At 44.9% G+C, this 14,078-nt stretch overlaps 1 protein-coding gene across 1 annotated transcript in view; it reads left to right on the plus strand.

Annotated features, from left to right (window-relative positions):
* The window catches only part of ITPKB (inositol-trisphosphate 3-kinase B), a gene marked incomplete at its 5' end in the record, with an annotated part of 121,090 nt that overhangs the window by 48,723 nt on the left and 58,289 nt on the right, over positions 1-14,078 (plus strand). Inside the window, 2 exons of the mRNA XM_025216211.1 lie at positions 9,103-9,202; positions 9,974-10,187. Coding sequence (XP_025071996.1) covers positions 9,103-9,202; positions 9,974-10,187 — 314 coding nt within the window. The remainder of the gene's footprint in view (positions 1-9,102; positions 9,203-9,973; positions 10,188-14,078) is intronic.

Raw genomic sequence — 14,078 nt, forward strand, 5'->3', positions numbered from 1 at the left:
GGGGGTGGTTAACGTCAAGCAATGATTATTAACAAGGGTGCTGCGAGATTTATTTTTTTTAAGGGTGCTGGAGTGTGCCATGCAATATTAGCACTGTTGGGTGTGCAAACATCTACACAACATTCATAAGATATAACTAGAGTTTGAAAATCGGAATCTACAGTGTCAAAAACATTCTGACCTCTTTTGGTCTTTCCAAGTATCTTTGCACCAGAAGAACTGTTCTATTTTTAACATAGCAAAAAACCCCAAAGTTTAAATTGTTTTTTGAAATGGGGTGTCATTAAATTCAGAAAGGTTATGGAGGTGTGCCTTGAGCCTGAAAAGGCTGAGAACCACTAATTTAGTGTTAAGAGCAAAACCTTGACTGGGGAGGGGGAAACGGGCTATTGCTAATCTCCTCTTAGAAGAAGAGGAACTCCCACTGAAATTCGATGGGAGTGGCTTGGTCAGTGGAATTGCATAGTTTTTGAAAAAGCAGAGTATCTGAGGCAATGGAAATAATATGCATGCTATGACTTTCACATAATATCTGCTAAATGCAATGGAATCTTGGAAGTTGTGGGGAGTGGAGCCATCCAATAATTTGGAAAGGTCTTTATAGTGGGGAGCTAACTGCCTATCTTGATGACACCCCTCTGAGACAGAGGAGGAAGAGTGATTTACCCAGGGTCCCCCACAAGAAATGGAGCAAAATGGAGCATAAAGCAGAGGTTCTCCAGAGTCCCAGACTAGCTTCCTACCCACTAGACCATCTTCCCTTCCAGTAACTGGGAAAGGCTGGTGCTGGTCATGAGTGTCCTGGCTCTACAGATAGTATGGTGATGGGGGCAGTATAAGAATGTGATGGGAGCGTGTTTAAGATTTGGAATGAGCTGCTGAGATTTTAATTCGCACAGATTAGGGATATGATACACATTTGACTGAACAAATTTTGAGCATCCCTTGATTTCAAGGTCTTTCCACTGTGAGCTAGCACTTTAACAAGTGAGCTGGCATGTAGGCAGCTTGTGCTCTGGCAGTAGGAGGCCCTGAGGAGGTGAGGAGGAGTTCCTTGATGAAGAACAGTGTCAGGGTGGCTCCCTTCCACTCTATCTGCATCACAATTTTGAAAGCAAAAGGTTCAGGCTTCATAACAGAATAGTGAGTGAGTAGAAAGCTGCTGATATTTTTTTTCCCCCCAAGACCAAAAGGTTGCCTAAAAGGGGAGGAGATGGCTAGCATGGTGGGATGGAACCAGAAGCTGCATTCTTCCTTTACTTTTTGATCAGGAAAGATTGCACAGCAGATGTCTAAGCCTTGAAAGAAAAGAGCACAGTCTGAGCCCTGTCACACACTTGTGATTGTGCGCCAGAAGAGATGCCGTACAGCTTTCTGCTCCGTAGCCTCTTGTCATTCAACCATGTTTTTGCTCCGGTCCGTGCCAGGACATTCCGATGCTCTGAGGCCAGGTTTTCAAATGCGGTTCCAGGAGCGAGCTGTTCAGCCTGAAGCACCTACCTGCCAAGGCTTGAACACAGGTTGTGTTGTTGCCATCTGCATGGCAGTGTCTTGTACAATAAACAAAGCTGGCCTCCCTATCGCTTCTGGAGGGACAGGCTTTTCCAGTGGAGGGAAACAAATCATCACTAGGGAAACCTTAACTACTTTTTTTTTTTTTTTTTTTTTTAAGGGCAAAAGAAAACATTCATTCTTTTAAACATGGAAAACTAAATAGCCTCTTTTTCCTTGGCTGCATGTACTGTGGCCTCAAAACAGGCTGACACGAAATGAACTCCATGGGTAAACATACTGCATGCCCGGGTTTTCTTTCTCCCTCCCTTTAAAGGATTCCACTAAATACTGTGTTCAACCTGTCCTCCTTCCTTCTCTTTTTGTGGGGGGTAGGGGATATAGCAGTAGGTTCTGGGAGCCACCAGCTAATCACTATACCTCTAAAGGTTGCTAATTACAAACTCCCCAGCACCTATCAAGTGCTGCTGCAAATCTGATCCTCCAGGGACTTCTCATAATGCAGCAAAAAAAACTCCTGTGGCTGGAGTTCCCTTTTTGGACTGGCTTAATTGCCATACAGCAAAAGGAAAGGGGGCAGAGAACACTGCTTCTCACGGTGACGTGTGTCAATGCAAACTTGAAGCAGCTCGGGCCCAGGGAGCAAAGGTCCCTGCTGGCTTTGCAAACTTTGATCTCAGTAAAGGCAATCACCGCATGTTATTTTTAGTCGTTAAGGAAATATGAAATGCATTGGTGGTCAGGATAGTTTGCAGGCATTAACCACCCCAACGGTTACTGAAGTGCCACAGTAGCAAAAGTGGGACTGGTTGCTGGTTCCTGGTACAGATTTTAGAAGTTGCACTTAGTTCACTCCATCCTACTGTGGAAGCGGGGGAAAAAAGGATCCCAAGGATTAAATTTGTCAAAATCTAAATGGGTGGGAGTGTCTATAAATAGAGCTAGCAGCCTGGGCTTTGATCCTCCCTCTGCTCCTGAGCTCAACTTCTTTGGCACTGTTTGCTTTTCCAAAACTGGATGAATGGATAAACCTATTTATTCTGGGCCTGATTTACAGAACTACTTAGCACCTGCAGTTCTAGTGAGAACAGTAGGTTGTCGGCCCCTCTGTATTGGATTCTTTACTAGGATCTCCCCTCGCACTCCACCAAAGTGCCCCTTGAAGTCTACCTCTAGCTTTCGGTCTCTTAAATTCTTTCAAAATCTCCCGGGAGGGAGAGATGGGGAGGAAGTTTTCTTCAGCATAGGGAGAGGTCACTAACTACAAGCTCCCTCTGCATTCTCTCTCCTTTTTCTTAAGCCTAAGGTCAAGTTAGATCTTGACTCTGACATAATGTGCTGGAGTTCATAACAAAGAAATATTTCAGTACAAGTCTGACCCCAGCATTTTCCAGGAACAACTGGTCTATAAAACTGTAGGAAACTATAATTGCAGCAAATTAAGTTGGTCGCCACAGATCTCTGGCTGCATACATAAGGGAAACAGTACTGTTACAATTCAGTCAAATTCCACGCAAGTATGGGGAGCATGAGTGGATGGATGCTCTCAGAAGGCACATCTCCTTAGAGCAGTTATTAGTTTCACCTGCTTAAAGGAAAGCTGTCTGCCATAAGGAAAATATGTACAGTAAATGTTGAGCTGATCTGTTACGTTTTGTTTAATACAATTAGGCATAATGTTTTCTCTGACCTTTTGGGTTGGCACTCAGTTTTCATATGCTGCACTTTCCATATGAAGCATTGACAGATGGGAAAGCCAGAGTTTTAGCTTTCCTAAAGGCACAGCAGATAAATAAAACGGTGTCTTCTCCGCCCTCTTCCCCCACCCATTGAAAGGGAGTGTTCACAGCCAGAGTCCTAATCCTACATCTGCTGTAACCTTCCCCTACTGAGGGCACTCTGCACTCTGTGTGGTGGGGCCTTGCATTCAGAAATGCACAGAAAGAAGCTAGCAAGTAGCTACTGCTTTGTTGGGGCAGAAAAAAAGTGTGAATTTTTTAGCTCCTAAGTTTCTTTTAAATTAATCTAATGCATCAGATCCTAGTTATAGTATTTAGCCCACTTCCATCAAACTGCCTGTGTGAACAGTAGAGCTGTACGCTGAATATATTTGCATAGTCACTGGAAGATTTAGCACAAAATAGCTCATCTCTTGGCATTTGGTGCTGTGGCTGGTGAAATGTAGTGTTCTCTCACTGCATCAAACACCTTCCATCCCTGCCCTGCTTAGGCGCACAGCAGCCTGACTGTTGCAGCAGTTGCATTAAATTAACTGGTGTTTCCTTATCATTTGGTAGGATAGGCTCTGTCAAACACTACTGCCTGGGCCCTGCCTAGAGTGCATGGCTATCTATGCATGTCTTGTTTATTTCATACAAAGTGAGTGCTTCACTTTTGGCATATGAGTAGTCCCATTGACTTAGTTTAAAAATTCTTTTTGTATACACTTTGAGAGAGAACTTCATGGACTGGGTATTACCAAAGGACTACCCTAATGAAGCATCATAATGCTTTTATTCTGGATCTGTGTCCCTGCTGGTAGATACTGTTTCCCCTGTGTGTCTGCAGATTTGTGCAGTTGCAGCCAGCTTACCTAATTGTTCATTCATACTTGAATCTACCTTCAGATAACTTGCTGAAATACAAACTAGCTGTTAGTAAAAGCCTGGAGGTGACCCTTTAATTCTACGCCAAAAACCAGTTTAAAGAACTTCAGTTAGCTGTAAATAGCATTAATGCTTCTGTTGTAATGTATCAATAGTTCAGGGTGTGGTACTGTGGTGGAAACAACAGCCAACTCTGGTGGAAAGAACTGCTGTTTTCTAAACACAGCTTGTAGAGTAAAACTAAAGCAATGTGCCGCTCAGGAACTGTGTTTCTTCAGCTTTCTGAGCACTCTTGTGTTGGTCTAGTATTTGAGTGGAATCCCAAGCCCATTTGTATGAAGTGAGTTCATCTTTGCATGAATTCAAGCTGATTTGTGGACAGACTCTTTTGGTTGGGATTCACCAGAAACAAAATATGGCCAGTGACTCTCATGGCCCCCTCCTGGAGACTGGGCTGAGAACACACCTCGCACTGTGGAGGACTGGAGATAGGACACTTGGCAGACCAAGGCGACAGTGGACAAGCTGGCCTTGCCCGGAGAAGAAAGCTGTTTGGAGAACAAAGTAATAAGCTCCACTGACAGAATGTATGTTGCATTTTATTTTGGAAGGAAGGGAGGGGTACCCCATGTATAGAATATACCATATCTAGGCATGCTTGCCAAAGCTGCTCAGCCTGCTGCTGGTTGCTTAAACGTGTCTTGCAAAAAGGGCCATTCCTGCCGATGTCCTGTCTCCGCTGCTGCTGTATTGCAGAAGGTTTTAGTTAAGATCGTTGTCTCCTGCTGACAGTAGAGTCCAGCCTGCTGGTTTCATGCCCTGCCCAGCTGCCCTCCTCATCCAGGCTGCTCTGTTTTTTTCCTCTCTGAACCCACCCTTTATCCCACTGGAGAAGTTCCTCTGGGTAGGGTGAGATTGTCTTCAAATAAACTGGAATACCAGGGCCACTAGGTTTTCTTTGTGTGAATCTAACAAAGAAAAACCATTGCCCCTGTGTTTCTGAAAATGAGAAATAACGGTTTCCATGGATGGAAACTGAGGCTGCCTGGTTTATTAGGAGAATTGTCTATAGAAAAATGTATTGTATGGTGGCAGCTACTTGAACAGAGCAGTCAGGAGTACTTTTGTTGAAAAAAAAAATGTAAAAGAGCCCCAGTAGGTTAGCCAGGAAAACAAGCTGCTCTTGTGCCATTTTCTGAGAATAATGCATAATAAGCTGTGGGCTGATGGCACGGAAGAACTTTTTAATAAAGTAAACTTTCCTTTATTAAAGTGTGTGGGGATGGGGGAAGAGTATGCGAAGCCAAATGTAAAGTAAGATGGCTCCTGCAGGAATTGCAGAGTGTAGTAATGAATGCAGAGGCTGCTGCCTGTCAGAGCTGTATACTGCCCAGGGTGAGGACTTGGCTAACTTCGCAGTTTCTACTGGGTGGGCTCCAGTGAAGTGCTGCGTCTCAGAGCATGCATGGAAATGCTTTCTGTGAAGGTGGAGTAGCTGTCATAGTGTGGGATAAGCTCAGCCTTTCAAATTACATGCGACTTGCCCCCAACAAATCTAAGCCAGTTTGAAAGCCTAACATCACTTGAATCCTCCTTAACATGTTGCAAAGCTCTGCGCACACCTGAAATGGCAGTAAGTATGCTGGGGATGCTCTCTGGCAACTTGAACTCAAGACCAGAGCTGCTGTTTGCAGCCCCTAGTTGTTTCCGGTTTTTGTGGGAAATCTTTCACACACCTTCCAAGTAAACCTCTTGGGTACTAAAATACAAATTCTGTGAAAGACTTCAGCCTCTTTTATTTTCCTCTACTGGCTCAATAAAAGGCTCCTTTTATTGGATCTAAGGGTCTGACTGCTTAGCAGGGCTGAGGGACAGTTAGCATGTGCAAGCTGATCCAAAATGCAGTGACTGGCATGAAAGAATCACTTCTCCAAAGGTGTGCATGAAACCAGGCAAGAACTGCATCAAAATGTTTTGTTTTTTTTATTTTGTTTTGTTCTCCCCTTCTGGAGGTGCTGTAAATGTGCTGCAATTCTTGTAGCCATGCTTGAGGCTGGCTACTCTTCAACCTGGCTCCCTTGCCTTTTTAGGATTCTTATCTTGTTCAACTCAATAGAAAGTTCACTCCATAGGTCAGTGGCCTCTAATCTACACTTGGCATGAACAAGTTGCCAGGGGCAAGGGATTAACCCTTCCCTGGAGTTAAAAGCCTCAATTTTCTTGGCTGAAGAGGCCCTGGGGTCTGATAGAAGAAGGGAAATTGAAATCCATAGAGCAGAATTCATTAGCATGCCTCTCTCGTCAGAAAGCCTCAGCTGGAGGAAGGATCAGGAAGGCTTGCAGTAGTCTTGGAGCTTCATTTTTTTTGCTTATGCTTTTGAAGTACATCAAGCTTTTTGCTATAAACCTCTAACCACCGAAAAACAAAATCTTGGCTCGAGAACACTCGTTGCCTTGGCGTCCATCCTGGGCCTGAGTGACTTATGTTTCTGTTTGGTGGGAGGATTCCTCCTCTCTATTTTAGACGAGTTGGGTCACATTGCTCTGGAGCCTAAACTCCCTTGGAGACTAGAGTCTCTCTCTCTCTTAAATGACATCAGTCAGAACTTGAGTGCTATTTAAAAACAAAAGGAGGGGAAAACCCCCGGTGCTCTCTGCCAAGAGAGAACAAAGAACAGCCAAAGTGCATAGCTTCTGGCACTTTACATGGAAATAAAACATTCATCCCCATGTCAGGTAGGGAGCTGCCTTTTGCATCCTTGACCCAACCTGGCACAGCTCAAATACAAAACAATCCTGAACACAGTGCTGGAGAGGGGGATGCCCTGGGTGATCTAATTCCAGGAGGTTTCTCTGCCAAGCTTCTGGTCTGGTCCTGCAAACAATCCAAAGAGCAGGCTAACAGTTTCAATCCCAGGACAGTTACCAACATAAACCCTGGGTGAGGGATGGGGAAGGAGACAGTGCACAGGGATCCTTCCTTTTGTCCTCTCTCTTAAGTGCCTGACACTGGATGTAACAGGCCCTGCGTGCCCTCGCTGTCCTGCAGGAGGCCAGTGTAAAGTATGGGGTGGTATGTTCTTGCTTGCCCATAGGCTGCTTGGGAAGACATTCCTCGGATATCCCAGGAGGCAGCTCTGCACCACCCTTACTTGGGCTGCCCCTAAATGGCACTATCTAGGGCAGGAGTGGCCAGTATATGGTACAAATACCACAGGTGGCATGGGCCGCCCGTGTGTGACACATGGCAAACTGGGCAAGGAATAGGACAGAAAACAGATCAGCTGATCAGGCAGGGAAGAGGATCAGAGTGGCACTCGAGGAGGGTGCGGGGCTAATTGGTGGCACCCCTGCCAAAACATTTGTCCCTTACCAATCCAGGGCAGACTGCTTGAACCTTTGACATTTAGCATTAACACTTAATTGCCCTATCACACTGTATGGCAGTGGTTTTCAACCTATGGTCCGTGGACCCCTGAGGGTCTGCAGACTGTTTTGAAGGGGTCTGCAAAAGATGACTATGATCAATCAAAAGCATGTGAATACCCACTCTTAAATTGAAAGCGGGTCCACACCTCTCTTTGAAACTTTTTAGGGGTCCACAAATGAAAAAAGTTGAAAACCACTGCTGTAGGACATCATCTCTCTCCAAGTGAGTAGAAGAGCCTATTGTCTCAAAACACAGGACACCCCTTCAGATAATCAAGGTTTCTCTGTCTTGCAAAGACATCCTCTTGGCACTCTGCAAGTCTCATGATTGCTCTGGAGTCCCTGCCCTGTAGCTTCCTACAGTGGAGAATTACTACCTGGATGGTTCAGGAAATGGACACCTGTCAGCTTGCTTCATCCAGATAAAATTTCCTCTAACTACATCAGCAGCTACTATACCAGCTGCCTGACTCTTGCCTGTGACTTTACTCTACCACATATCCTAGTAAAGGGTTTAGCTGATGGAGTTGTCAGACATCCTTTTCAGATGAATAGGAGTTCTGCAAATAGTAGGAGGGTATGATCTTAGCTTTGTGGAATGATTGCATTTCAGGTTGTGCAAAAGAGGGTAATATAACATGCACTTCCAAGTTGGATTCAGTGACTTGTGACTGTCCAGGAGATAATCCCTGTTTGCCTCATTCTGTGCAATTAGACATTTTTCCATTGTCCCTGTTGCATACTGCCTGCATGCATAGTTCTTAGAGTCTTGCGGTGTTGAAATAAGAAATACCTCTGCCTTTTTTATTATCTGTGTATCCCACTGAATGGATCTAAGGAAAACAACTTTTCTCAGGAAAGATTTCACATTTTGTATGAGACTTTTCTGTCTTTTGAGTACAGCCCCTCAGAAGTATTTACATTACTACAGTATGCAATCTGTCTGGTAACAAATTCCACATGTCAGAGGTGAACTGTCCTCTCCAGTATAGTTATTCGCTTGCTTAAAACAGACTCAAAATGTAGTGACCAAAGCAGCTGTTTTTCACAGGGGAATAAAAATAAGCTTTTCGTATTAACTTTTGGATGGTTCAAGAGGTAAAATCCATGTAAAAAATGCTGGAGTTCATGAAAAATCTTGACTACTCAAATTTCAATGTAATGGTTGCACCTTGGGACCGAGGCAATACTCTGCCCTTTCCTAAAGAGGAGCTCTGAGGAGTAGGGAGAAGATATCTAGTAATTGTGCTGTATGGTACTCTCTTGATTTCTTATCTTGCTTATCCCACAGAAAAATGTGATTCCATTCACTTCAAGGTTGTGCCTCAACGTAAGTGGTGGGTTGGGAGTTGACACCCAATGACTTGGTTTGGGACAGTGATGATGGGGACAAAACAGGAGAAGGTTCCCCAATGCTCCTTTCCTTTCCAGCCTTTAAAGTTTTCTCCACTGTCTAAAATACTGCACTACACTAATACGCTCTCTGGGCTGGATTTGGGTAGCAAAAATCCACTGTATTCACTTCCATGGGTTCCTTTCTTTTTTCCCCCCTCAGAGCAAATCATGGCGGAAGATCAAGAATATGGTGCATTGGTCCCCCTTTGTTATGTCCTTCAAGAAGAAATACCCTTGGATCCAACTGGCGGGTCATGCAGGTATGGGACATCAAGCTGTGCTATATAAAGCCCAAGGAGATGCTCCTGAGCATGAAACTAATGAAAGGGCAGAGCATCAGGCAGGTTCTCAACTGTTAAGCTAATTAGCTGTGTTAGCCTAAATTGTCTCCGAATTAATTTCACAGGGTTTAATTTGTTAAGCCTCTAGGGAAGCCCAGGGCTGTGGGAGCAACTGATCTTAAATAGCACAAAGTAGAGGTGAAGGAAATTCTAGCATATTGTGCTTGTAAAGTGTAGTCTCTACAGTAGGTGGTTGCTTAGGACTGCTGCCAGCTTTTGGAGTTACTCATGTCTGTCAAGTGGTGGAGGTTTGTGCTTTCCTCATGGAGGACCTCCGTTCAAACTCTGCCACTGACTGAAGGTAGGAGGTGATGTTAAGTTCTCCTCCTACCAGTTTCTGAGAGTTCCAGCTCTTAAGGACAGTGATTGGGGGGAAGAGGAGACAGAGTCCTCTAAACAGGACTAATCTTCAGTAGAAATTACTGTGATGAGTTTTAGCTGTAAACTCAAGTGGGAGTGAATCAGTCCTAGCAGCAGTGATGATCATTCGCCTTTGACACTAAATAAAACCATCAGTAGAAGCTTGTTAACCATTCACAGCACTTCTGAGTGTTTAACCTTTAAAATATTGTTTGGGTAGGGAGGTGGACAGGGGAAGGAGACTTGAAATTCCTGGCCTGTCTTCCTCTACCTGGCAAGGTGTCCTGCTCCAGAGCTAAGGCAAGTCTTGTATTGTCTTCTGTCTTGCAGGAAGCTTTAAAGCAGCAGCTAATGGCAGGATACTGAAGAAGCACTGTGAATCTGAGCAGCGCTGCTTGGACCGCTTGATGAATGATGTCCTGAAGCCCTTTGTTCCTGCTTATCATGGGGACGTAATGAAGGATGGGGAGCGGTACAATCAGATGGATGACCTGCTGGCTGAGTTTGACTCCCCCTGTGTTATGGACTGCAAGATGGGAGTCAGGTGAGTACTGTTTACTGCATTCCCTTGTCTTTGTAGGAAAAACATGATGCTGAAGTTTGAAAGTGCAGAACTCGCAGCAAACTTAATTCTGGAAGGAAATAAATATCCAAAATAAAAATTGGTGTAACAAGCTTCCCTGGATCTAAATGACTTACCCAGGTCATGTGGGTTTAGCAGCAGCATGACAGGCTCTTTATATTCTCAGCCTGATGACCTCCTGGCACACTGTGGAAGGATAGCTGCGGGGACTGTTGCGTTAGTTTGCTGCAATAGCCCATTGCTATTCTGCTGGCCTGGGGTGGCAGCTTTTGAGGAAGTAGTCTACTGTGCTCTCCCAGCTACAGGAAGGCATTGATCTACAAGCTGGGGTGACATGTTGCAGGAGTTTTAGGGGGTAAAATAGCAGTCCTTGAATGGAAGTAGCTTTAAAATGGTAAGTAGGTAAAGCCTCCATGAAGCTTTGCCCAGGAGTTCCCATGACAAATTCTCTTAAGATGAGGAAGGGAGTAGCATTGCCATCAGCAGTCAGACATCGCATGTCATGACTGAAGGATTTCAGTCATGTCACACAGCCATGTTGGGCTCCATGGTTAAAAGAACTACGGAGCTGCACTCATGTCTGGAGGGAAGAACAGCATTGTCCTCTCTTATTTTATGTTGGTGGAGTATATTTTAGCTTGGAGCTGTCCAGCTTCTAGGTGTGTGGGGTACACATGCTACACAGGCCACACCAGGAGGACCACAGGCTGCATGCCACACAGACGCGCCCCTCCCTCTCCGCCTCCACTGCACCATATACCCATGTGTCCCTGGCCTTGCCCGTGGCTCAGTGCTGTGTTGAACTGTGCTGCATCCTGGGATGGGTACAGAAAGCAGAAGTGCAGGGAGCCTGGAGAATCTGGCAGCTGCTACAGGCAGAGCCATGATGGGAGCAACAGCCAGACTGGAGTCTAGGGGTCTCAATTAGTCCCTTGTGCGCCACCACATGTGGCCCACCAGTTGGACAGCCCTGTTCTAGCTCACTCAAGAGTAGGCTGCAACCAGTAATTTTCTGGAAGATGTCCTAGTAAAGCGTTGGGCCTTGGAATAGCTTATTCAAGTAGCCCTGTTCATTAGTGTCAAGGCCTTCATCGCTGCTGTCACTGCTAGTTCTTCAGTATGTCTTCCTCAGTCTCTCATTGCTTCACATCTGACCTCAAAGTAAGGGAAAGGTATGAGAGCTTTCCTTCTGCTATTACATTCATGTCTGCAATATAGCATATGTATGCATTCTTTCTCTGAGGTTCTTGGACATTATTGTCCTTGCTTGTCTTGAAGCCCATTTGTGAAGTATTTAACTTCAGTCCTGCACATATTTAACTGCTCAGTCCTTAAAGACATGGCAAATCCTGTTGGCTCTGGGGAGGATGAAGGGGTGGGAATGAGTAAGCAAAAGTTGAATGAGCAACGTTTGCAGGATCAGGTGCACAAATGGTGATGCTGCAGCCCAGCCAGACTGCACAGATCTGGCTGGCTTAGTTATTGCAGGAGGGAGGGGATCGGGATCTGAAATGCATCTCAGATGTAGTGGAGACTGGTTCTTTCTGAAAAAGCTGATGGTTCTTGTTGGCTAGAGGAATATTTCCCCCCCTCGTTCCCTTTCCTGGCACGTGCCTCCTGTGCTTGTGCATCAGAAACAGAACTGTTCTTTCCTTTGTAGGGGTGAAGGCATTGCTAAGGGAGTGCTGGTAATCTCCAAGCTAGCTACATATCCTGCTCCAGCATGGCCTGAGGTGTACCTTGAAGGAAATGTGAACTGAGTCTGTTACCTGGGGAGACAGTTAAATATTGTTCATCTATTATCTGCTGCTCTAGTAACTCTTCTCATGTGCTTCTGTTAGCATCTCTGAGAGAAGTCTTGCTCATAGACACTGTTTTGATTGGACTCTGCCAGCATGAAAGGGGAGTGAGGTTCAAGTTACTGCATGAACAAATGGAAAAACATTCTGAACAGGTGAAACTGATGTTTTGCCCATAAAAGCACATCGTTGTCAAACAGCTCATGGGAGTTTGTTTCCTTTTAAAATGTGCGTGCACCGGCAGTAACCTGTAGGCCTGGCTTGTGTCAATCAGCCTCCTGCTTGTCAGGTTGAAAGGGGGTTGCATGTCTTAGTGATTCTCAGCCAGGGTGCCATGGCACCCTGGAGTACTTTGAGATCCTTTCAAGAGTGCTGCGGGGTGCCATGCACCATTAGCACTACCATGCGTGCAAACATGATTCATAAGGTAAGCCCAAAGATTTCAAATAGGAAGCCATAGTTGTGGGTTTTCAGAGACCTTAGCAAGAGAAAAGCTGCACTATTTATTTTTCTGTAGGCAGACAAAGAGTAAAAACTATAAGCTGGCATTTTTTCAGGGAGTGCCTCTAGTCGGTTCAGAACCACTGGCATGTCCCACTTCCCCATGAGATGAACTGGTTGGCTGGCTGTGTGTGTGTGGGCAAAATTACGTGGACTAACTTGCACGTTTTTTTTTTTTTGTTTTTTTTTTTTGAGCTAGTGGCACATATGTAGGGGAGAGAGGTGCAGTAAGTACACTGAGGTGTGCACAATTTTTTGTTGGTGTTAAAACACATAATGGTGCACTAAAGAAATCATTAAAATTAAACAGCAACTCGGTGAGAAAAGCACATACCTCTTAGGCTAGGGATAGAATTTGCACATAAACTGGTATAAATGATCAGAAACCAGTTCAAATCTATAACACAGTAGAAGTTTCAGTGCACATAAACTGGTTTCAGACATTTTTAAAAGTAGTTTAAGATATACCTGGATGGATGTAGTATCAGATTTAACTGATTTTAAACTTACTGAACTTTCTGTCCCAGATCCCCTACAGATTCAAGTTAACTCACAGTCCCCCAGCATACCAGGATGCTTTGCACCTCCTCCACAAACCCCTCCAGGTGGGTGGGCTAGCCTTGACCCAAGCTGTCTGCACCAGACAAGCAGGAAAGGCATGCTCTAGTTTCCCCCAGCTTCTGGCTGGGCTACAGCAGGCATGTGGCTGCATTTCCAGAATCAAAAGTGAATGTCTGTTCACATTTTGTAGGGATTCAATCTACATAGTTTAGACTAACCTGCAAAGATCGAATTGATTCAGCCTCAGGCTTTTTGACTGTCTGTACTTAGCCTTAAAGCCTAGGGCAGGGTTTTGAAAGTGACTGTTGCATTGTTGTGCTGTGATTGCTTTCTATTTCGCTAAGTGTGATAATTTCCCTATTACTTTCCTTGCTGTACGAATCCACCTATCATCTCTTTGGGCAGGAATAGTTTCTATTGTGCATATGTATAGCACACTGCACAACAAGTACCTCATCCCGGAGACCTATATGCCATCACAATAAAGAAACTGTACAACTATCTATGTATTATAATAGCTACTCAGGCCCTGAAAGTGCTACCGCATTATAAGTTACGTGAAATATATAGCAACATTTAGTAGCTAATAAAGAATCTAGGCCCATAGACACTGTGGGTCCCAGCTGAAGAATTGGAAAGTGCATCATGGTTTGGCATCTCTTTGAAGTTTTGGATCAGGTCCGTTTCCTTAAGTATATGGCATCACAAAATGTAAGAGCCATCTTTTTGGTTGACCTATGAGTTATTCTGTGCTGTTCCTCAGACATGAGGATTTCTGGGAGTTTTCCCCAGTCAGAGAACACAGGGAAGGTAGAGTACTCCAGGGATGTACAACCTGCAGCACAAGTGACAGGCAGCCTCTGCGTGACATACGATAGATAAGGGAGGGGACAGGCAGATGGGACAGGAGGCAGAGCAGCAGACTGAGCAGAAGAGGGGGATCGGAGTGGCACTCAAAGAGGGTTTAGGGGTGATTTGTGGCATTCCTATC

The sequence above is a fragment of the Alligator sinensis genome, unplaced genomic scaffold (assembly GCF_000455745.1).
Source record: "Alligator sinensis unplaced genomic scaffold, ASM45574v1 scaffold138_1, whole genome shotgun sequence".
NCBI classification, from domain to species: domain Eukaryota; kingdom Metazoa; phylum Chordata; order Crocodylia; family Alligatoridae; genus Alligator; species Alligator sinensis.